Here is a 22,914-nt window from a genome sequence, read left to right as displayed (position 1 = left end):
ATTGTAGTATCTTTTTACAGCAGAAAGGAAAAAAATATATATGCTTATAAAATAATTTACGAATAGTTTTTTTGTGTGTGTGTGTAAATTTCTGCTATTTAAAAAGCGTTCAAATGTAAAACACCTAAAAAATAAGACATTTGAGCTTTTAAACCAATATTAAATTTTATCTAACATTTTCATCAACATGCCTGCAATTATTTCCAAAAGTGTAAAAAAAAAGGAAATAAAATATTTTTAAAAGTGCACAGCCTTTTGACTAGGGTCATATGGGCACTCGCCCAGAGCAATATCGGTCAGGGGAGCACACAAGTGCAAGATTGAAATAAATTTAACCTATCAACAAGTCTCAATAGGCCACCATTGTAGATTATGATGAAAGTATTGTGTGATTTGTGCTTTATATTTTGTTCCACCTCAAGAATATAGATGATTTCTTATGTTTTAATTAGCTGGGGTAGTGATAAGAGGGGATTCTCCTGCTGCTACCTTTTATCTGTGTGTTAAGTGCTGTCATTTGGTTCTCTTATAACTAGAAATTCAATAACGTTGAGATGGAATACATCTGGGATCATTTTTGACATCAGTATGACATTTTACATAGTACCTGCTGCTTTTTATGTGATGTTTGCAAAAAGCAAACATCTATAAGATCACACAAATTACATAATTAGGTGTTTCTCCTTCCTGTGTTGCAAATTTTAAAAGTCGTATTCTTCACTACAGAGTCAATTAGAGTGAATGTCTGATCATTTCTTTCTGAAAACTTTTCCCTTTTCCCTGCAGTAGTTATTAGAAGTAATGTCAGCATTTCTGCTTTTGATTAGGTAACAAAGTGTGATTAATAATAAACATTTGCCATCTATCACATTACATGAAATCAATTGATATATGAATCCAACCTGTGAAATAAGCAGCATCTTATTGTGGTTTGTGATCCAGATTGTTCACTGGGTCAGTAAACAATTTACCTCAGAATCTTGACAGATTAGTTTCATAATACTGATAATGGACATTTTTTTAAAAAGTTGCTTAAAGTGAATCAGAGCCAGTTATCAATGCAGCTTCTAGGCAATCCTAATCCACAAACCACATTAAAATAAATACAAAATGCATCATTGACTTTTTCCTTTTCACTTCAGTCCCATTGGCCATCTAAAAATAATGCAATTAAACAATTTTGCAAAAATTTTCATAGTTTGAAATTATATATGCCAACAAATATATCCCCCCCAAAAAAACCAAACATGTTTTTTATTGACTTTTTTTTATGACAAAAGGCAAACAAATCTACAAAAACAAACTTTTACTTTGCTCCGGATTTAATGAGTGATACAGAAACAATATCCTTTTTACTCCATTTTACAAAACACCAAAGGATGGCAACTATGAAAACAGCATAAACATGTTCTCACAGCTCAGAACACTGGAGAGCAAAAGTCATCATCTCGTTACGTTAATAGCAGTCTTTGAGTGGCAAGTTGTTACCAGGAGGCCAAATCTCAAATGACACAATTCCCCATTTAGAGTCCTACTTTTAGTCTCAGACCCACATACAGAGGGGCAGAAAGTAGAACGCCATCCTGCTGAAGATGGTGTGATTTGAGAGACCATGGAGGAAGAGCACTCATTTCTTCTTCTTCTCATCTTTTTTGGCACCGTCGGCCTTTTCCTTCTCCTTGTCTTTGTCTTTTTCATCTTTTTTCTCTTTGTCATCCTTCTTCTCTTTCTTCCCTTCCTCCTTTTCCTGCCCTTCCTTCTTTTCTGCGTCTCTGTTGGAAATCTTGTTGTTGATCAGGTTGTGCAGGGCCACCACAGAGCGAATGAGCGAGGCCAGGTAGACCACCAGCATCTGGTCGTTGGTCTTCAGGTAAAAGGCTTTAGTGAACTCCTGCAGCAAAACACGTATTCAATAACAAAAAATAAAGTAATTAAAAATCAGCTCATAAATACCAATATATCCTGAAATTAAATATATTTATCTCACATAACACATACATTTAAAATTTATTTCTTCTCTAGTTGGGTCTTATCTGTATGGACAATAAATCATACAAAACCTCAATGCAGACGCTGACTTTGATCCAGCAGAGTAAAAAAAAAAACGCTACTGTATTGGATTTTTTAAAATCTAGTTATAACATGTCAAATAAGGGGGAAAAAAGACTTTATTTGCTTTTGTGTCAAAACCAGATACAATGAAGCTTTTGTTTTTAATTTTTTATATGAATCTCTGTGCTCTCTCACTCAATAGCTGAAAACTGTGGGCACAGAAAACACATTTTATTTGTTCACATTCTGTTTTTTTCTTTTACATAACTCATTTTACCCAGTTTTAATTAATTTAAATAACTCTAAGACCCAGAATTAAAGAATTAAACAACTAAAAACACAAAATATAAGGAAAATGGTTTTAAACTGAAACCCAGAGTGCTGTAAGGTTTTGAAAATTCAGATTCTATCTTTTAGCTAGCAGTGGGTGTTTTTGCGATATTGCAAGACCTAAGTATTAACCTCTACCAAATTGCAAGTATGTTGAAGCCACTATCCAGAACCTGTGAAAGCAAAATGCCTTCTGGAACAGGGTTTCATGTTGAAACGACGAGATCAACAACGAGCTGTTTAGCCACATGCTCAAGGAGCGGACACAACGTACAATACAGTTACAGTAAGTAAATGTCAGTCAGCTGCCACATCTTACCAGTAGGTTTACATCTGGCAGCAGGTTGAAGACATCCTGCAGCTGGTAGATGATCTGATGGTTAATGGGAAGTTTTCCTGCAGCCACTCTCTCGAGGTAGGAGCGGATGTCCAACAGCTTTGAGTTGAGTCCCTTCAGGCCGTGAACTTGGTTTGTGATGCGTTGTGACAGAGTTCCCACTGTGGTGTCCTTGATGTCTCTGGAGTCAGGATACAGCGGAGGAGAAATCAGGAAGAAGCTGAGTGTTTTGTCTTAATAAAGCAAACTGAAACATGTCTCAAGCCTCTGTCCTAAAGCAACACAAGCATTAACGATGAAGAGTAATCACTCAGGGTGATGAAGCAGGTGGCGAGTTTGTGTTATACCTCAGCAGATGCTCCACTCCCACTTCTTCTGCTTCTTCAGCTCCAATTTCACTGGTGACGTGTTCAAATGTCTTAGATGTTGGAGTGCCATCCTAGGAAAAAATACACGTTTGTCAATAATTTTTTTGTTATATGCAATCTAAACAAAAATATATGTTCAAACTAGACTTAACGCACTACTTACATCATGGATTTCCTCCACTGAAATGTATGCTTCTGTGGGAAGTCCAAGATCTTTGGGCTTCACATCGATGATGACTAAAACCTGGTGGGGAAAGTAGGGGATATGGAAGGCGTTCATCACCAGAACGAACAAAGACATGTCCAGATGAGGTGACAGCGATGCTCACCGAGTTGGTACAGTACCGCTTGATGAGCTCATTGATGGCAATGTCATTTTTATGGAGCTTGGGTCCTGTGTGGTACCACCCAACTATCCTTTCTCGGGCTAAAAATGAAGAACACAGTTAAAAACAGGTGAACACAAAGTAAAAAAAAAAAAACGGCCCAAAAATGATCCAACACCAACGCATGTTCACTCTCTTACCGTTAACTTTCTTAAACATGCCATACATGTTCTCAAGGTAGTCATGATCCAGGAACCATACAGAGTCGTCCTTATCATCTTCATCAAATGGCACTAAAAAGATACAACACAATTATTTGTCACACAAACATGTTTAAATTTAAGCATTGAATTATGTTGCTTTCTGGCGTCTTAAGACCTTTTTTAAGTTCATGACAAAACTTGCATGACATGTAAAACCATTTTCTTTTGAAATATTACAAAAAGGATTTTTGGGTTTGTTTTACTTTGGCCCACCTCCTAATGTTTAGGGATATCGGTTGTCATTTTTACAGATAACCAAAGTCCAAATTAGTTACGTTCACTAATTGGCAACAATTTTATGCATGTAGTTATCAGGAGAGACTTGGAAGCCTTTACTGTACAGTACTTTAGTCAGTCTTCTTGATTTTGAGATGGTTTGTAAATATATTTTACCAATGACAATCCTTTATTTTTCACTGCATCATTTTATGCTAATACTTACCTGCAAAACTATTGGAGACATCAAGAACCTTTTTGTGCCATGATCCGAGGAGAACACCCACCACTCGCTTCTGATTTCCAATTTTTCCTATCCTACAGTTAAAAAATAAACCAAAGAGTTAAGTGTGGGTAAATTAAACTTGATTAACTTTTGTAATATACCAATCTGATCCAATACAAAACTGCACAAATAGTTTGCAAATCCAGACACAACATGCTGCCCCTTAACATGCAAAATTTATTCCTGAACAGAAAAAGCGAATAAAGGAGAATTACGTTTTTCAAATCTTTAGTGCGAGGACAAAAAAAAAAAAGAATCCAAAAGAATATTAAAAAATGGTATTTCACAGACAAATTTACCAGTAGCTAAACAAAGCTAGCTCAGAGTGTGGTTTGCATACTCGATATTTGTGTATATAGGTTTTCTTCTATGTATTGGCATGAATGTAAGTCTACATACAGACCCATTCAATAGTTTTGTTTATTGAAAAGTTTATTTATTTCAGTAACTCAACTTACAAAATAAAACACAGACTAACTACACAGACTGATGATTATAAGTTTTTATTTCTGTTCATTGTGATGCTGCTCCATCTGCAGCGAATGAAAATATAATATCTAAGGTTTCAAAATTACATAATAAAAAACACTGACATTCAGAAAAAAAAGGCCTGTTTAATACCTACTTAAATGTTATTTTTAAAAGGTTTAATCTTTAATCTGACAAACACCATCCAAGTAATTTATTTAATATTACAGACGTGACCATGGGTATGCGTCTGTATGGATACTCTTTACATTTGTTGTAGGATGCATGGGTAATTATAGCATGTATAAATAGATATGTAGAGTGTGCGCTTATGTTTATGAAGACAGAATTTAGCTTACGGGATAGGAAATGCTAAGTATTTTGCTTCCTACTTCATTTCAAAGATAGAGAATAACTAGCATCTTGGAATATGGGCATGTGAATATAACTGTAAAGTGTAAAATCTGGTGCATTCTGCATTAGATTACGTATGTAAATATATGTGTACGAAGTCAAAATGTAACCAAATGTATATAAACGCGGCCGTGAGCTAAACAAAGTTTTCACTTTGAGAGGCCTTAACAAAACATGAATTATCACTACTGTATAAGTATCAATAATTGAAATCATGAATCATAACTAAAAAGAGTTAAGTTGTTGATCAATTTAATGTATATAATTATTTATCAAACACTTCCAACTAGCTAGCTAAGCTATTTAGCCTTGTCATGTCTCTCCATTCATTTTCAATGGGGCTCTGACTCAGCAAAGCTAACCTTAGCTTAGCTATGCTACAGTGAGCGGTTAAATGGACAATTTCGCAACAAATATTAGTGTTAAGACGAACATAAAGACAAATCTCACTCACCTGTTAAAATGATCGACCACGCTGAGTAACACAAGCGGATGAACCACCACATTTTCTACTGCTAATTCTGGCATTTTTGCTACGAAGCCGAACCACACACCAGCTAAACAGAACGCTCACTCGCTTTCACTTCCGACTGCGTGTGACGTTTCTTCCGTTTCCCTAGGCAACATAGAAACTCAAGCCGTTAGGACAGCTCTCAGAGAAAATGGTAAGAAAGAAACACGGTTAACTTTATTAATGTCGTTACTTTCTGATAAAAATGATATGTCTTCTATTTTGAATTAGCAGAAAGGTCTCAATATGTTGTAAAAAAAATTATCTCCTTTGTATTTAGCTGATATAAATGCTTAAATTCAAGTGATTAAACGTTATTTCTCTGTTTTTGATGTTTCTTTGTGTTTTTACAGGCTGATGCTGAAGAGACTCTGAAGAGAATTGAAGGCCATAAAGGTGTAATTGGAACAATTATTGTAAACTCAGAAGGTAGATAAAGTCAAGAATGAAATAAATAAGTCTTACTCTCTTACAATCTGAACGGATCTGAATGTGACTCTACCGTCTTTTTTGAAGGTCTTCCCATCAGAACAACTTTGGATAACTCCACAACGTCTCTTTATGCAAGACTTCTTCGCAGCTTCACTACTTTGGCTAGGAGTGCAGTCAGAGATGTTGACCCTCAAAATGACCTCACCTTTGTGCGCATCCGCTCCAAGAAACAAGAGATCTTGGTTGCTCCTGGTGAGATATCAGTGTTTATTCTATTGCTCACAAGCTCTTCCTAGCTAAATTGTTCTACAGTTCTTACCACAGTTGTATATGTTTTTTTTTCTGTCTTTACAGAGAACAACTTTCTATTGATAGTTATCCAAAACCCATCTGAATAGCTGCCAGATATCAAGCTTTCGTCACATGATGGGTTATTTTCAAGGAGATATTTTACGTCACATGATCCCTCTTTTTTGTTCTGCGTCTGTTGCTTTTTAAAACATGTCATGTGTTTTGCCTCCTGAAATTATTCTCTTTCATTTTATTCTTATTGACAGAAAATGGATGCGGAATAAAAGTAATTTCATCTAAGATTGCGGTTTTCTTAAAGTTGTATTTTAGAGCAAACTGCAAAATTTTTTACACACCTTCAACTATTTTTGTATTTTAGAAGTTCCAAATACAAATCGATGTATTTTACTGAGACTATATGTGATAAATCAGCATGTAGTCATGAGGTGGAAGGAAAATTCTACATGGCTTTTAAATTTTGGTACAAATAAGAGGGTATAGTTTTACATAGTTGTTTTCAAGTACCACGACAGATAAGTCAGCAATAAAGTTGTGAAGAAATTTAAAGCAGATTGTGGAAATATGTCTTGAATTTGTGGTAGCAATAAATAGGAACTGAAAACTCACAGAGAAACACAATAATCAGTCAAAACATTTTTCAAATATTTTAATGTAAATTTCCGTCGGAATGTACACCAATATGTGGTAATAAATAGTTCATTGCAATTATACAGCCCAAATAATACATCACATAAAAACTGATTGAAGCAACTATTCAAGATTTCTCAGCAGGTTTGAAGAGGTGACTGAGCCAAGCTGTCAGGTGAACTGGGAGGAAATGCTACTGTGTCTTGTGCTCAAAGAGATTCTAGTACATGAAAAAAATAAAATAAAATAATTTCCCTTTGTGACGTTAATTTGTGTGGCTTGAGCAAAAATAAATCTTATAAAAAGAGAACAGAGGCATTACTTTGTCATAAAAAAAATGTACGACTTTTATGTTCATGTCACACATAGCCCATCAAGTCTCAAGAGACACCGTGTTGGAAATACTCTCTCAACGTAATTAAACCGGGATCTGTCCAAAAGTACTTCAGTGGCACATAAAAAACTCAAAAGGCCCATCAGAAAACTACTTTTATGGACATGCGATAGTTACTGTGGACATTGATCCTCAGATAAAATCATATGGACAATGTCAGAGACCAACATTTATCAAGTTCTGACAGCAGCGCTTCTCTTGAATCCCAAACGTTTTGACATCACATAGCATTTCTTTTCGTCAAAACACAACTGTTCTACTCTCCATAATTTACTAAACACTTTTATTCTGACCAGCAGCAGTTGCCCCAAAGCATATGGCTTTCTCACAAGTTAAAGCAGTAAAACTTACAAAACTCTTCGTCTATCACAAGAACCATAAAAAACAAACAAACGAACAAAAAAAAAAAAAACACACCCTCAACTGAAACCCTTTTGCTATTAAATATACTTTAGAAGCTTCATTTGTCCTGTAGGTCATTTTGTGAGCATGCAAACTGCTCTGAATTCAGAATACATTACATTTAACAACACAGAAGACTGTCAAGTATTTACTCTAATTCCATTTCAAGTGCATCCTGTCAATTTTAAGGCCTGAGGTGAGCTTTGATTCCTTGACCTAAACCTCATTGAAGAACTCGACTCTTCTTGACGCCGCCCAGAGAGACTCCTAGTGTGCGTTGACTAACACAATGAAGATACGAGCTCAATTATGGGTGGCAACTGTGGGCCAACTGTTTTCACTATCCATGATCAGACTCTCTGGATTCCACTGGCTTTGCAACACGGCAGGCAAATAAAAAGGAAACCCAGGGAGGGGTCAGGTAACAACTGGACAGGTCAGAGAGGAAACAAGAAGATGTCCAGCTCCTGAAGTGAGGCGAGCAGCCCGGCAGTCCTTCAGTGTGACGCGGCCTCTTTCGAAGGTCACCTCTGTGCTTGCCCGCTGCTTTGGCTCCTGCCCCAGTGGACATTCGGCAGTGTCAAACATCTCCTGAAGTGCTCGAGCTGGGCCTGTAGCCTGTCCCGCTCCTCCCTCACTTTCTGCCTCTGACTCACCAGCTCCTAGCAAACGAAGGACAAAACACGGATCTCGTTACAGAGAAGCAACTCTCTGAGCAGACTCATAATACCACACAAAGGTGCATGAATGCATGGTGAGCTGCATGTTCTTACCCCCATAGTGAGAGAAAGCTGCTCAGCAGTTCTGGTCAGATTGTAATTCTGAGCTTCAAGTCTTTTACACTGACTGTGCAGAACCTGCCGCTCTATGCTCCACTCTGCACAGAGAAAAACAAAGCGTCATCTGTAGAACCTCGGCTTTAAAGGCTTTAAAGTGTTCATGAAGTGGCGTTGGAAGGTCGATCAGCAGTGACATTTTAATCGGTGGCAGATAACTCTCTTGGAATCTTCATTTAGCATAAATCCAGATTAGCTGAAGCGAACAGATACTTGGAGAGGAACCGAAAGGCCAAAGAGACGTATACCGTATCGTCACATTTGAAATGAGCAGGTATTTTATAGAGAAAATCACTATTTCATAGGCAAACTCATTTCTGAGTTCTCTCTGTTCTTTTATGACAAGAAAAGTCCAGTGTAGTTTTTGCTCTTCTTAGACTGGCCAATAACCAAAGTCACTGAGAATGAGCAAATCTGGAGTCATCAAAAAGTAATACATCCATGGAGTTGTCTGCTGAAAGTAGGATATTAACAGCTTACAATCTTCTTACATAACTTCAAAAGTCCTGAAGAGCCATTGAATGAAACAACAGACAAAGAAACGTCATAAACATTTTTGACACCAGAGAAGACGCTGGGCACCATTTTCTACCTGTGCAGTTATTTAGGACACCAAATGGTTTAAGATTTGACGTAATTTTTCTATAATCAAAAGACAATTGGTGAAGTTACTCAGATATTTTGTTTCGATAAAGGATGGAGTCTGTTATATTTCAGAAGAGGGAAGCTGGACCTTGCTGGGATCAGAGCATAATGAAAATCTAATTTTACTTTGCAAACATCTTAACAAGACAATAATTGTAAATTTGATTTTACAGTATCCATCTGGTGATAAAGAGTTAAAAGACACCATAATTTGGTACTTAACTGCTTTCCCCCTTAAGATCTTTCTTTTAAAACACTTGTTTTAAATGTGTTCTTGTATTATCTCAGAAAATATTTCTTCAAATCTAAAAGGCATCCATATGATGAAATCTGTTTATCGCTAGACTAATAACTACATATCATTCGTACTCACCGTCCACATACTCCTGGTAGGCCTCAAAAATGGCTTCAATGCCCTGCCACTTCCTCGGCACTTCCTCCTCTTCCTCATCATCCGACTCTTCCTCTTCCTCATTGGACAGGTGCTCCCGCAGAGCCGGAGCGTCTTGGCTTGCTGCTGGCAAGTGGAAATGGTGGCCGTTGACGTGTGCGTGCTGAGCGCCGTGGTTGATGTGCATCGTTTTCAGATGAGGGTTATGTGGAGGCAGCGAGCGTTCAGGTTTTCCACCGACGTCTGCGGCACAGTTTGAGACGCCTGAGGAGCGAAGAGCGAGCGTCAGTCGTCGGCTTCGGAACGACTTTATTTATTTATTTGAAACGTTTCATTGCAGACTGTCTGAAACATTAACTGCACACATCTCAGACACCATAACGTACATTTTCCAGAACAAAATCATCAAAAAACATTAGGGAGGGGATAGATTGGGTAAAGACTATATTGTCGCTTTTAAGAATTATTGAAGGAAACCATGATTTTACATTTGACCATTAACAAACAACGACAAAAACCACCAGTTTGTCTCAGTGATCCAAAAATTTCAGGATAAAGTGATATTCTAACTCTTGCTCTCATTCACAGACCCTCACTAATTTTTTTTTAGAAGTTCATAAGTTTTGAAAGCACTTGAATATATGAATCTCTTTTGATCACTATTTTTCCAGACTTCTTAGACACACCTTCATTCAAACTGGTGCTGGTTTACTATTGATCCTGCTCCTTAGTCAATGTCAAGTGCATTTGTAAAGCACTTTTGAAAACAGCTTAGAACTGCACCAAAGTGCTGTACAAGAACATATGAAAAATGTAAAATGATAAAAGAATAAAATGACGAAAAGAACCATCACAAGATGTTACAGTGTCAGGACTTGCTTACAAGGCTTTATATCCTTTTGAGTTGATATCAGAGCTGCTTGAACACCTGGGGGCGCTAAAACTTAAAGTCAATGGCCAACGTAAATTAAGAGCCATTGACAGCTCTGAATTTATGAGAGCCTTGAAATGTTTCCAAGCAACACAAATTTTCTAAGAAAAAAAAAAAAAACACTTTCAGAAGTATTTTCTTTTCTTTTTTTTTTCCCCAAGGGCTTGAATCATGTTTACAACAGACACACCACAATTTAATTTTGAATATTAGGTTATTCGCATAGAGACCACTAGATGGCAAAACGCTGCAAGTTTAAAATTAAGCATGAACGAGAGCTCACCTTTGCTGTGCAGCGTGCTGTGTGTGGACTGCAGCACCGCCTGGTGGAAGCGCTGGGCGAAAGCCTCAGGCGTGAACCTCTCCCAGGGCCGGCTCCGGCCGTTCGCTAGAGGACCGGGCTCCTTTTTCTGAAGGGCGGTGCCGTTCTGAAGCACCTGGAGCTTCCTGTTTGACTGAGCCTCTGCTGTTTCACATTTGTCATGATGGGGGGCTAACGGCGGAGGGATGCGGGGAACCTGGGAGTCCATGGAGGCTTTGGGAGTGTCATTCTGCCTGTGTCTGTGTGAGTCGGGAGGAGAGGGACTGGGAGACTCTGGGTACTGGTGTCCATTTGACTGAGGAGCTGCGGAGGAGTTCCCTAAAAGCAACAAGACGAAGGGTTTGTTGAATGTTTTCCGAGCTTAAAATTCTGTTTCGACCAGACTTTTGGTGTATCCGTCTGTGACTCACCAGTTAAAAGAGAAGCAGGACTTCTACACAGCGGCAGAGGATTATATCTGAGTGTGTCTAATGTCACAGTCTTCCTCTGAATAGCCCTCAGCAGCTCCTCTGTCTTCTCCTTATCTACAGAGAAAGAGACAGAATGAGAACACCCATCATTCATTCGTTCAAAAAGTACGATACTTAAAGGACAGACTGGCCCAAAGTGATGGAAAAATGTCACTGAATGGATTATCTGAGTCAGTGCAGCAGAGTCCCCATTAAAAGTCAAATTTAACTCAGGCTTTTTTTAAAAATTGCTAGCTGTGTCCAAATTACAGTTTCCAGGATAACTGTTCAGTTTATATATGTTTCCACTATCAAAACATCGTTTAAATGCAATTACCTTATCGTCTTTGAGATATGCTTTGATATCCAGGATTTGATTGGCTAAATAAGTAATCTACATCTGGCTCTGTGACCGTCAACATAGTCCCTGCTTTTATGTGTCTCTACGTAAGATTCCTGCATGGGCTTACAGCTAACATTTCATGTAAAGCAGCTGTATTCCTCAGTAAACTGATTTAAAATCAAAACAGGCAGTAAATAAAGTAGCTTTAAAGACAGCTGTCTTTAAATAGGAAAGTCAAACCATCAGCATCAATCACCAGACTCCCAGGAAAAAGAAAAATCAATAAACACAGGGTCTTGTTATTCTTGATACAAGCTAGAAGTAAATATAGGAAAGGTTCCTCTGTATATCATTTTGCAGAACAATTTGTTTCAAGTAGTAGTGAGAAAAATAATGACAAAGGGAGAGAAGTGGAGGGCACCGGGCTCATGTTTTTCCCCAGGACCCAGTATGACCTGTTTACAGGACACCATATGTTATCAAGATGTGGATTAAAGCCGACTTTTGTTGGCAGAGGAGGAAAATCTCGCTACAAACTCATGTTCTGATTCCTCCCAACTTTATTTTCTTCTCACCCCGCCTACATCTTCAGAGCAAACACAAAAACCGAGAAAAAGTAAATGTGTCTTTTTTCTTTTTTTTTTCCCCAGAGAGGACTCATCAGAACAAACGGTGGAGTATCACGTAGGACGTGTGCAGCTACTAAACAGGTTATTACCTCTCCTCTGCTGACGGCTGACATGGCTGAGGTTGAACATAAGGAGGAAGTCTTTTTTCTCCTCCAGCTCAGGAGTGCTGTCCATCTGCTCAGCAGAGTACTGGGTGGTTAGGGAAGCTGTGGGCGTTGAAAGTGAACAAATCTTTCTTTTGCTCTGCACTGCTGGTGGGGAGAGACTACGCTCTCTCATCCTCCTCCTCCTCTTCCTCCTCTTCTCAGCCAGCAGTTCATCCCGGTGGGTCAGCGTGGTGAGGCCGCACAAACGCAAAAAGTCCACTTTCTTTGAAGAGAGAAATGTGAACAGGTGAATATTTGCGCTGCTCCTTAGAAAAGCATTCACACGTCTTGAACCGTTTCACATTTTGTCACATGACAAACCTCTAAGCTTAGAGTATAACATGGATTTTAGACCATGTTATAAGCGACATCGCTTCAAAACAGCTAACAAATAAAAATCAGAAATATAGGGTTTAAAAAAATGTATGATTTCTGCGTGACAAGTTGAGTGGTAAATGAAGTCCTTCTGTAATTTAATCTGAAGGCCACAGAGAACATTTGAGAATAAACAGCGTTAAGTTGTACACGGCCTCTTGTGAGACAAGACCAAGATTTTACTTCTTGACCAACATGCAGAATGCTGTGCGTGGAGGAAAAAAAAATTGCACATCATCATGAAAAGATCATAAACCATGGTGGTGGAAGCATCATGCTGTGGGCTGCTTATCTTCAGCAGGGATATGGAAGATGAACAGAGTTGATGGAAAGATAAATGTGGCTAAAACTCCAAACCCCACTTTTATTTGTGAAACGGTTTGCAGCTTCCCTATCATTGTTTTCCATCACATCATTTATTGTAAAAGAATAAAAGTAAAATACACCGAAGTTTGTTGTTGCGACGTGACAAATGCGAAAAAGATGAAGGGTTGTAGATTTCAAAAGAACTGTAAAAACAAAAGATGGGAGCGTAAAATCCAGATGTTTACGCACCTCGGAGGATGTGTCCAGTTTGAGAGGCGGCTGTTCTGTCACCCTCCTCAGATGAGCCTTCACCTCCTCTTCATCGCTCTCATCATACGACTCATCCAGGTCGTAGTAATAACCTGACAGAAGCAGAACAGGGAAGGTGTTGTTATTCATTAGTGGGCAGAAGAGCCGTTGTATAGACACAACCCAGAGTCCCTGCCTCTCTCACCTCCTTCTCTGGCCTCCTTCCTCCTCTTCTCCTCCAGGTCCAGCTTACTGAGCAGCCGCCGGTGCTGCTGCAGAACCTCGTCGTAAATCAGCATGCTGTCCACCGCTTGCGTCTGCCGCTCCCGGATCAGGGACGGAGGGCCTGCCTGGTACTGAAGCCCCTGTTCGGTCGGGGCAGACGGAGGCGCGGTCGGTCTGTGGTGATTGTTGATGTGATGCCGCGGGTACGAGCCGTACGGGGCTCGGTCCGGCTCGGTCCTGCTCCACGGCTCTTGTGAAGCCGCTCCCCTCAGAGGGGGACACCTCTCTGGGCTTTTAGAAGTCCTCCTGCTTGCATCGTCTCCCCAGCTCGTTGGAGGCCTGTCGGTCCGGGTCAGTCCCGGCGGCGGTCGGGTCGGCGGTGTAAGGGCGTTGAATTTTCTGCGGGAGTCTGCGGGCGTGTCGACGAGGGAGGCTGGGTTCCACAGGTTTGTCGGAGGAGCAGCGGGATGGTGTGGACCTTTAGGGGAGATGAGCGGCGGTGGAGCGCCAAGGGGTATGTCTTTGCTGCCTGGGTTCTGATAGACTGAACTGGTTCTGTTTGTTATCAAGAAGAGGAAAGACGTTTAGTGTCATCCCATTTGGTCAAATACTGTAAATTAGCTTATAGTGGAAATAAGTTACATCACTAGTTGAGTTCCTAGTTAGCAAATTGTGTGACTAAATTGAATCATGGGCCATGACGAGTAAACATTTCTGGGTTTGAAGTGTGACATCTGTGTTACAAATAATCTTTGTCATATTGCATTTGCAGAAAGATGACCGAGTGAGTGCTCTTAGCAGCAAATTATCTTTGATGTATTTTCAACAAGAATTTAGACAGGAGAAAGTAAACGGCTCACTGAATGTACTTTATATGCTTCATACCTCGGAAAACTTTTGTCTTTGTAAGTATTCATGTGTAGAGCAGTGTACATAATTTTTTAGTATAGCATTTAGATATGTGTATTCACTAGTAATGTGTTTTTCTTTCTGTTGTTACAAAGACGTTTTGAGTGTAGCATTAAAATGAATGTATTAGCTAGTAATGTATTTTTCCCTTCTGCTGTATTTTGGTTACAAAAATCCATTTATGAAAGATCTTCAGTTAAGAGAAGCAAGCCTTGTATGGAGACCTTTTTATGAGTCGTCCGCTGACTGTCTGTCTGCACAAAGTGTTGTGACAACAGCACATTTAGAGTGCTGCAAAATTCCTGTGAGATTTTCACCTGTGGCTGTCTCTTCTCGTCTCCGCGCCTTTCCCAGGTGACCTGAGGCCCACCTCCAGTGGACCCTCCCTCTCCTGTCCCTGTGCCCGTTGCCGTGCCAACCACACCTCTTCACTCGCCCTCTGAGTCATCATGGCGGCTGCCAGAGCTTCATGGATCCCCCCAGAGGCAACGGCACGATGCTTCCCCAGGTGAGCCGGCAGCAGGCTGGGCACCGGGAGCGGGACGGACGCCCTGGAGGACGACAGTCCAGGTTGCAGGGGCACAGCTTTTGTTCCTGGGAAATTCAGCTGGTCTGGGTCTTTGGTTTTATCTGGACAAATAAAGGAGAGACGGATCTTTAGATTGTATGCACCGTTTTGCCAGAAGCATTAATTCACTCACCCACATCTCAGAATGTAGGTGTTTTAACTACTTCCCTGCCCTCAGATGTAAATAAATAAATAAATAAATAAATAAATAAATAAATACACAGTAAAAACCTTCAGACCTCCAAACATTATGCGGATTTTCTCAAGAACTTCATGGAATAGGTTTCCAATGGTAAATGGACTGAACTTACATAGCGCTTTTCCAGTCAATTTTACTACCCAAAGCGCTTTTTCAATCACACTCTGAAACACACACATTTATACACTGATGCGAAGATTGATGAGCAACTTGGGGTTAAAGACGCTGGAATCGAATCTTCAACCTTCCAACTGTAAGATGACGAATTTACCCACTGAGCCACAGCCACCACAATTGACCCTTATTAGAACAGACCACAACAAAGTCATTTAAGGGTTTCAGTGCTTTAGATGTTGTTCACGGTTCTTTTGTGACCTCCTGGATGAGTCGCTACTGCGGTTTTGGAGTATTTTTGGTATGTAGGACACTCCTGAGCAGATTCACCATTGTCCCATGTTTTCGCCATGGTGGACAAAGGCTCTTGCTGAGGTTCACTGGAGTCCGAAAGCCTTAGAAATGGCTCTGCAACCATTTCCAGACTGAGAGAGGATGACTTTGCTTCTTGTCTATTCTTGAATTTCTATGGATTGGAGGATGATGAATCATTATTGGCGATCTTTTAGCCTACTTCCTGTTGCATGATTGGTCCAGTTCAAGTGTTTATTGATTCCACAGGTTTGGTAGTGAAGTGTGGTCAGTGAAATTGAATAGTTAATCTATTATTTAGCAATTACTTTTTCGCATATGGCCAATTCAGTTTATACATATATTTTCCCGCGAAAAGATTATTATTTAATAATTGGAGGTTTTATATTTAGTCAGGGTATCTATGACACTAAAATTTGTTTCCTGATCTGAAACCTGCTTTTCTGGAAGCAACCCCAAATATTTGGCAAGAAAAACCACTACTACTTAACATCTTTGTGAGCCAATTATCAGCCACTGATTTGTATATTTAATGAATGAACTGCTTTATTATCACTTCAGTGACAATTAGCAGTCCAACAAGGGATGTGCACACGCTCAAAAGTTTGTTTTTCTTCTGTATCGGCTTTTATAATCCCCTCTGGTAATGGCTGCACACGTTTTGATTATCTCTAATGACGTTTGTTGTTGAAGTGGAGAAAAAAAAAATTAGTAAAATCTTATGCACAACGGAAACGTCTGAGTAATTAATCATGTACGGTCACATTATGGGGTGTGTGTTGGTGTGTGTGTACCCAGCCTGGTAGGAGTGAGTCTCTCTCCGGGTCGGGCCCTGTCCTCCGGCGGTGCTGCCCTTCGAGCCTGCAGCTCAGCCAGGTACTGACTCTCGGCCGTCCGGACCATCTGGTGCTGTCTGTCCCTCTGTCTCTCCTTCTGTCTGTCCAGCTCTCTCTCCCGCTCCTCTTCCCGCTCTCGCTCTCGCTCCAGCCCGGCCTCGCGCTCCCTCTCTTTCTCTCGTTCTCGCTCCTGCTCTCTTTCACGCTGGCGGAGCTCGTTCTCCATCTGTAGCCTGAGAGGGAGGTTGACAATGACACACACACACACACACACACACGCACACACACACACACACACACACGAGTAGAAGGTGAGAGATGCAACACCCAACATGAGGCAGATATTAACCACACACTGCTGAACCTCGCACAAACATTTGTGACAAAGCATCCACAGAAACCCACACGGATGTGAGCGTGCGCTTTCCATTTACCACAAGGAAAATAATCCATGCACAGCATGACTGAGCAGGAGCAGATGAACGCTTAATAGGTATCCACAGGAATATGACAAAAAACACACACAAACACACAAGAGAACACATTCAGCAACAATCAATAGCAGGCAAAGAAACCTGCGAGAAATGCAGGAGCTATTACACAGCCAGACGATAAATACCATCCATTTCAAACACAAACATCCCCCCTGGCCCCCCGATGGATGATGCTGCAGGGAAGCAATGTCATCCTGGAAAAGGAGCTCAGAGCTCACAAGTAAAAATGGTACAGAGGGAGTAAAATGTACTTCTGCGTGTGTAAGCATGGGATTTTATGCATGCACGGGCGTACATATGCATTTATATAGGAGTACAGAGTGTGTGTTTGAAGGGCAGTGTGTGTGTGTGTGTGTGTGTGATGAGTGTATAGGAGGCACCGTGGGGTGTGTGCTAAAAATATCACACACTCAGCAACCTGTGCTTACCCTGCAGAGAGAGATTACAAAGCCCTGCAGACAGGGAGAGAGGGAGAGGGAGAGAGAGAAAAAGAGAGAGACAGAGAGAGAGAAAGAAGGGGAAAGAGAAACAAAGAAAGAGAGAGAGAAAAAAGAAAGAAAGAAGTTACCTCTCAGAGAAAGCTGTGTGGTTAATTTCTCCTGGGTAGCGGCCTCCAGGTAGGTGCAGCTGCAGGGCCGAGGGGTGAAGGGGAGGGAAGGCGCCACCTGCAGGCATAGAGTAGAACTGCGATCGCAGTGCAGAAAGACAAAGGGACTCCTCCATCCTGCTAAGATACACACACACACGCACACACACATACAAAAACATTAATGCGCTGTTTAGCATCTCAGACATTGACTTTCAACATGGCTGACATCCCTCCTTATGCAAAATGCAGTTTAACATTTAGATTTTCTTCTGGAGCATAGAACAGTTATTAAATTAGGACGCGTTCACAATTTCGGCTGATTTTCTGATTGTCTTTTTCATTATTCCATTGCATTGAGAGTTTTAAACATTACGTGCACACTGATAAAACCATGTTTTTAAGCGAACCCTTTTAGAAGCATTAGCACACTTGTGTGGTTATTTCCCCCACAGAACCAGGTCTGTGTGTAATGCATCGCTGCAGGAGGCCCTGGAAACCTCTGCGTTTTAATACGGGTTTTCAGCAAGCAGAGATTACTAGTTAAAATCTTCTTTTGACCAAATCATCCAAATTGCAAATGTGAATTGTATTAGGGTTTGTTATTAAGAACAAACCAGTTACTGAGAGCAATAAGTCCACCAGCTAGAGTTTGAGTTTTAGCAAAAATCTATCAAATTTAGTCAGTCCTCAGAAAATTAAAACAATAGTCTTAAATCACTGTTTTGTTGCATGTTTTTCTAATATATTTTAATAGATCATTAACCATTCAGAACATCTTGAAAGACTGACTAGACGGGTATATGGATGTTTGCTTACAGTTTGACTGATTAGACTATATTTATGCCTCGCTGATGTAAAAACCTGTGCGATAATGAAATATTTCTCGATATGGATGTGTGGATCTCACAGCCTCACTCTCTATTATTCAATCTATTATTTGTTTCTGACAGCTTCCTTTTCACTGTTGTAGAAAATAGTCTCCTACAGAATGATGCTGCCACCACCATTTGACAGCGGTGTGTTTGGAGCGACGCGTGGCATCGGTTTTATCACCTCTCAGTATTCTGCGCCCTCCTCCACATGTTTGCCGTCTCCCTACACGGCTTGTGCTAAACTGCAAATGTGATGCAAAATGGACAGGCTCTCTTACTGCTGTGATTGCTAACTTTACGCTCCATGTGCCGTCATTGCACGTCTTCCACAAATTAAAGTGCATAGTCACCTTTGTAAAGATAGAGGGTGGTGCAGGTAGGCAGGGTGATAGTAAGCAGCTGCCGCCGCCGCATGGGCCGCTGCGGCGGGGTCAAGACTGAGGGGCAGAGAGGTCAGTCTGAGGTCATCCGAGGTGGCGAAGGGCCGGAGAGCTCGCAGGTATTCCTCTGGAACAGCCCCCGAGGGAACCACGGCGTGCATCTGCCCCGGTAAACTGCAGAATAAGCTTTTAAAGCGTGCTGTAGGGAAATGAACAAACCTTCAGTCCACTTACGTGCATGAGCCACTCTTACCTTATGCTCTGCAAGCGGGGGTCTTGCATGATACTGCTGTGTGTGCGGCCAAAGGACTGAGCCAGCGAATGAGGTGGGGGGACGGGCGGCGTCCTCTTGTCCTGCTGCAGCGGGGCGCTCTCGGCTCCCACCCGCTCCCTGCTTAGTCCCTGAACGCTCGACTCAACCTGACAAGGAGACAGAGGAGTGTGCGAGCGGGAATTACTGTGGGTGTCCAGGAGATGAGTGCGTGTGTGTGTGTGTGTGTGTGTGTGTGTGTGTGTGTTTGTGTGTGTTGTGTCTAAAGTGAGCAGAAAAGGGGGACAAGAACTGAGTTGGAGATGCTGAGGAAAAAGCTCAGAGCTGCAGCCAGAGGCCTCAGCACAGCCGAGAGCTGGGTCTGATAAGTCAGGATGAATCAAAATCAAAGCAGAAAAGTGATCCTAATATTTGCCCAGCCGCCCAGAGCTGTGTTGGGATTTTGTAATGTATGCTCTTTGTTTGTTAATGATTGATTGAGTTACTGTTTTTTTTTTCTTGGTCAATTCCTAGACTCTGCATCACTTCAGTCATCTTCTTCACTACAATTCCCATTGTTCTTTACTATATCCAGTGTTTATCCCTGTTGTGTACGTCCCGATACCTCAGTTAGTTAAATTTTTTTGTGTTGAGCAAAGCTCTCTGGCATTGATGTACTTTTTCCTTGTTTTATAAATTGCATTTGATTTCTTTAATTGCCTTTTCCTGAGGCTCAGTTTGTGCTTGTAAAGTTCAGCCACCATGACAGTCAAAATGTTTCCCATCATCATGCTTACAGAGAAATAAGACCCTGTCAGTCACATTGGATGGAAAGAGTTTCTGACTTGCAATCAAGTCTTGCTAAAAAATTCTCAGCTAAATGTAGGTCTGGACTTTGACTAGGCCATTCCATACTTTAACATAAATTATAACCCCTGTAGTTCTTGCTGTATGTTTAGGCTCGCTGTTGTGCCTAAATGTGACCCTCTGCTTTGTAGAGGCTGTCCAAGAGATGGACAGCCTCTCCAGCCTCAAACATTTTTTTTTCTAGGTCAGGCCGACATCATCTCTGACCAACGATTCTGTCTATGCTGTAAAGTTTCCCCACAGCATGACTCTGCTTTGTTTCCCTCTAAATGTGGTTTGTCCAGGAAGACCGGCCAAGTGACAGGAAAATGTGTTGATCTATCACATAAAGAACATTGCAGTTTGTGGATGGAATGTGAGGAAAAAGTGTGAAAAGGCTCATGGGGTATGAATATTTTTGTTAGATACTACAGTTTGAAAGTATTCAAATGGGTAACAGACAGAAAAAAAATTACTGTGTTCCAGATTTAGATCCTTTTCAGTTCGATAGTCTCAATTAAGGGTCCGTTATCTTAATTTATTTGATCAAAACAACAGAGATTTTCTCAGACAATTAGGTTTTGGGCGCGCTAAAAGATAAACTGGCCCAGGAACTTTAAGCACATGAATGTGGCCAAACCACAAACAAATGACCTCTGTGCATAGCGCCTGGTCTTCTACCTGCGTTTTCTACAACACATGATTTGGAGTGAAATACCTCCACTTTGAATATTTTTGAATAGTTTTGGATATGTCATTCATGGAAAGCAGATTCAAACCATCTCTTGCAAAACATCTTTCTTGAAATCTCCACTGGACCAAGTTAAAGAGGGGGCCACTGAAAAAAGTATAATTATGAAATTATACTACTGTACAATTGAATCAGTCAGGCTCAAATGTTAATCGATCAATAAGCATGGCTTGTAATCTCAGTGATTTTTTTTTAACATTCCCATTGAACAATTCCTACCACACACTTTATATTTTTAAATTTCTTCATGCAACAACTTATTTTCAAATCAGACATAACGTGGACGTCAGCTAAGCATCATAAGAAAATCACCATGAGATACTAATAGAATCAAATCGACTGGAAATGCAAAAGATAAATGATCTGAAGTCATCACTCAACGACTTAAGCTCTGCTGGTTATTCAGACTATCAGATTTTGAAAATCCTTGTGTGAAAAGATCTTTGCAGTAATCTGATTCTAAGGAAGAGGGGGACGCTGTTTTTAGGGTCTCTGTTCCAACACTTGTTAATGTCTGCTGGCACAGCAGGCAACACTGTGGGCATTACCCTCCTAGCGTCCAATCAGACGCGTCTCTTATGCTTCGCTTGCTTTCATAGCAGGCGTCCAGGAACCAAAGGGTGCTCAGATCACTCTTTGTCGATTGTTAGAGTACTCAACCATAACAAGAGCAAGAAAAAAATAAATAAATACGCAGGCAGACAAGCAGCTGATGTTGACAGAAACAAAGCAAACGGTCATTTCTGCCCAGGCGACCAATCCGAGGTTCAAAGGTGGGATGATTACCTTGGTTGGGTCTCTGTCTCTGTTGATGAGTCACTAATTTCCCAGCCAGAAAAGGTGTCTCGCTCTCTCAGGAGCTTCTGGTCATGACGATGTCACTGGTCATGCAGATTCAAGCGACAGATTCACATGACTAATTATGACTAGAACTAATCATAAAATGATTTAAGCTGTCAAGCTATATCAGGAAAAACCAATTCTGTGTGCAGGAGGCTTATCCAGGCTTCCAATGTCTGCAGGTTTACGTCGTGCACTGAGTGAAATTATTCCCTACAAACTGGAATACTGGAGGTGACGTTCTGCGCATGACCCTGGAAAACAAAATGGGTAAATGTCACATCTTGAGAGGGTCGAGTTCGCTCCGGGACAAACGGAGACGAGCTGGCCTGGACAGCATCCTGAGCGCTCCTTGACCTCTGATCTCAGAGACGGTCGGCGGGCTTCGCAAATGCAGCAGCGCAACAAACACAATCTGTTTCTTTAGATTGTTTTGCATGCGCGCAGCAAAGTAACTCGCGCTTCCTCCCCTCCCCGTCTTTCTCAGCTCTCCGTTTTGCTGCCTCCCTCCTTCCTTTGCTCTCCGAAATTCTGAAAGGGAGCCCCAGGCAGGCAGAGCCACAGAGTGCTCTTTGTGGAGGGGGGAAAAAAAGAACGCTCTGATCCAGGGGGAAGTGGCTACTGTGGGGGCTAACCTCGGCATTGTGTGAGGGGGCCTGGTTCCCTGCCCCAGCTTAAATACACTCACACACACAGACCTCTCTTCATGCCCTGAGTCTTTTGTGGCGAAGGGTCAAGTACACACACACACGCACACCCACGCATACACACACACACCTTGCAGGAAGCAGAGCACAATAGGTGCTGGGCTCTGCAGCGTTTCTCTGTTTCTTTACAAAGCTCTTGTGTTCTTGAAGAAGACATGGGCTGATTAGCGAGAGGAGAAGGTGGTTTGAAGAGGCAGTGAGGTAGGAAAGCATCAAAACGAAGCAGTGAGACAAAAACGAAGTGATACACAACGGGAAAAACGAAGAAGGGAGCGGTGGAACGGCTGTTTTCGACAGCTGGATGTTGACAAGCGCTTGGACTGTTTTTTTTTGTTTTGTTTTTTTTCAGTGGAGGATAAAGTGAGAAGAAACAAAACGAACAGCAGATAAAAACAGATGTCTCATCTCAGACTCGGCTACAACGCCAGCAGGCGTTTGGCGAACAGCTCACCTGCCGGCCGTCAGCCCTCCACTGGCCGTTGCTGGTCTTGGTGGGAGCGATGGTGACCACGGGTGGGTTGCTCGGCACACTGTGGCCCCTGCTCTGGCCCAGGAAGGGCCCTAAAGAGCCCCGCTTCGGGGTGGCGACCGGCGAGGGGTGGCTGGTGCCTGGTGAAGACACCGGAGACGATTCGCCGCTGAGGGCAGAGACTGGGAGACAG

General features: G+C 41.4%; 3 protein-coding genes across 8 annotated transcripts in view; 1 reads left to right on the top strand and 2 right to left on the bottom strand.

Moving 5' to 3' along the window:
• Positions 1 to 1,261: 1,261 nt before the first annotated feature.
• Positions 1,262 to 5,612, bottom strand: psmd7 (proteasome 26S subunit, non-ATPase 7). The gene is made up of 8 exons (XM_015017758.1): positions 5,515 to 5,612; positions 4,119 to 4,210; positions 3,614 to 3,706; positions 3,417 to 3,514; positions 3,251 to 3,331; positions 3,067 to 3,158; positions 2,702 to 2,900; positions 1,262 to 1,891 (listed from the first exon to the last, which is right to left on the bottom strand). The coding sequence occupies exons 1-8, from the start codon at positions 5,586 to 5,588 to the stop codon at positions 1,628 to 1,630; spliced, it is 993 nt and encodes a 330-aa protein (XP_014873244.1). The 5' UTR covers positions 5,589 to 5,612; the 3' UTR covers positions 1,262 to 1,627.
• Positions 5,613 to 5,638: 26 nt separating this feature from the next.
• Positions 5,639 to 6,596, top strand: LOC106936636 (dynein light chain roadblock-type 2). Its single transcript, XM_015017761.1, has 4 exons — positions 5,639 to 5,725; positions 5,925 to 6,000; positions 6,088 to 6,255; positions 6,358 to 6,596. The coding sequence occupies exons 1-4, from the start codon at positions 5,723 to 5,725 to the stop codon at positions 6,399 to 6,401; spliced, it is 291 nt and encodes a 96-aa protein (XP_014873247.1). The 5' UTR covers positions 5,639 to 5,722; the 3' UTR covers positions 6,402 to 6,596.
• Positions 6,597 to 6,945: 349 nt separating this feature from the next.
• LOC106936633 (genetic suppressor element 1-like) overlaps positions 6,946 to 22,914 on the bottom strand; it is a 47,540-nt gene continuing 31,571 nt past the window's right edge. For 4 of the 6 annotated variants that reach the window (XM_015017753.1, XM_015017755.1, XM_015017751.1 and 1 more), the window contains exons 3-16: positions 22,704 to 22,903; positions 19,112 to 19,278; positions 18,829 to 19,032; positions 17,586 to 17,744; positions 16,482 to 16,756; positions 14,812 to 15,124; positions 13,566 to 14,140; positions 13,361 to 13,473; positions 12,374 to 12,653; positions 11,274 to 11,387; positions 10,825 to 11,181; positions 9,593 to 9,874; positions 8,512 to 8,615; positions 6,946 to 8,400 (exon numbers count right to left, since the gene is read on the bottom strand). In XM_015017753.1, the coding sequence (XP_014873239.1) occupies positions 8,263 to 8,400; positions 8,512 to 8,615; positions 9,593 to 9,874; positions 10,825 to 11,181; positions 11,274 to 11,387; positions 12,374 to 12,653; positions 13,361 to 13,473; positions 13,566 to 14,140; positions 14,812 to 15,124; positions 16,482 to 16,756; positions 17,586 to 17,744; positions 18,829 to 19,032; positions 19,112 to 19,278; positions 22,704 to 22,903 (3,281 nt within the window). In that variant the 3' untranslated portion in view covers positions 6,946 to 8,262. The remainder of the gene's footprint in view (positions 8,401 to 8,511; positions 8,616 to 9,592; positions 9,875 to 10,824; positions 11,182 to 11,273; positions 11,388 to 12,373; positions 12,654 to 13,360; positions 13,474 to 13,565; positions 14,141 to 14,811; positions 15,125 to 16,481; positions 16,757 to 17,585; positions 17,745 to 18,828; positions 19,033 to 19,111; positions 19,279 to 22,703; positions 22,904 to 22,914) is intronic. The other 2 variants (XM_015017752.1, XM_015017756.1) reach the window with 2 other exon arrangements.

Source organism: Poecilia latipinna, unplaced genomic scaffold, assembly GCF_001443285.1.
Source record: "Poecilia latipinna isolate Pla-1442-1.1 unplaced genomic scaffold, P_latipinna-1.0 Scaffold2183, whole genome shotgun sequence".
In the NCBI taxonomy this organism is placed as follows: domain Eukaryota; kingdom Metazoa; phylum Chordata; class Actinopteri; order Cyprinodontiformes; family Poeciliidae; genus Poecilia; species Poecilia latipinna.
This window is presented reverse-complemented; position numbering and strand designations above follow the sequence as displayed.

Coding starts and splice junctions, on each gene's coding strand:
- psmd7 (XM_015017758.1), bottom strand. CDS start 5,588: ATGCCAGAATTAGCAGTAGAAAATGTGGTGGTTCATCCGCTTGTGTTA. Junction 3,515..3,613: donor CATGTTTAAGAAAGTTAACG/GTAAGAGAGTGA, acceptor CTTCATTTTTAG/CCCGAGAAAGGATAGTTGGG. Junction 1,892..2,701: donor TGCCAGATGTAAACCTACTG/GTAAGATGTGGC, acceptor GTTTTGCTGCAG/GAGTTCACTAAAGCCTTTTA.
- LOC106936636 (XM_015017761.1), top strand. Junction 6,001..6,087: donor AATTATTGTAAACTCAGAAG/GTAGATAAAGTC, acceptor TCTTTTTTGAAG/GTCTTCCCATCAGAACAACT. Junction 6,256..6,357: donor AGAGATCTTGGTTGCTCCTG/GTGAGATATCAG, acceptor CTGTCTTTACAG/AGAACAACTTTCTATTGATA.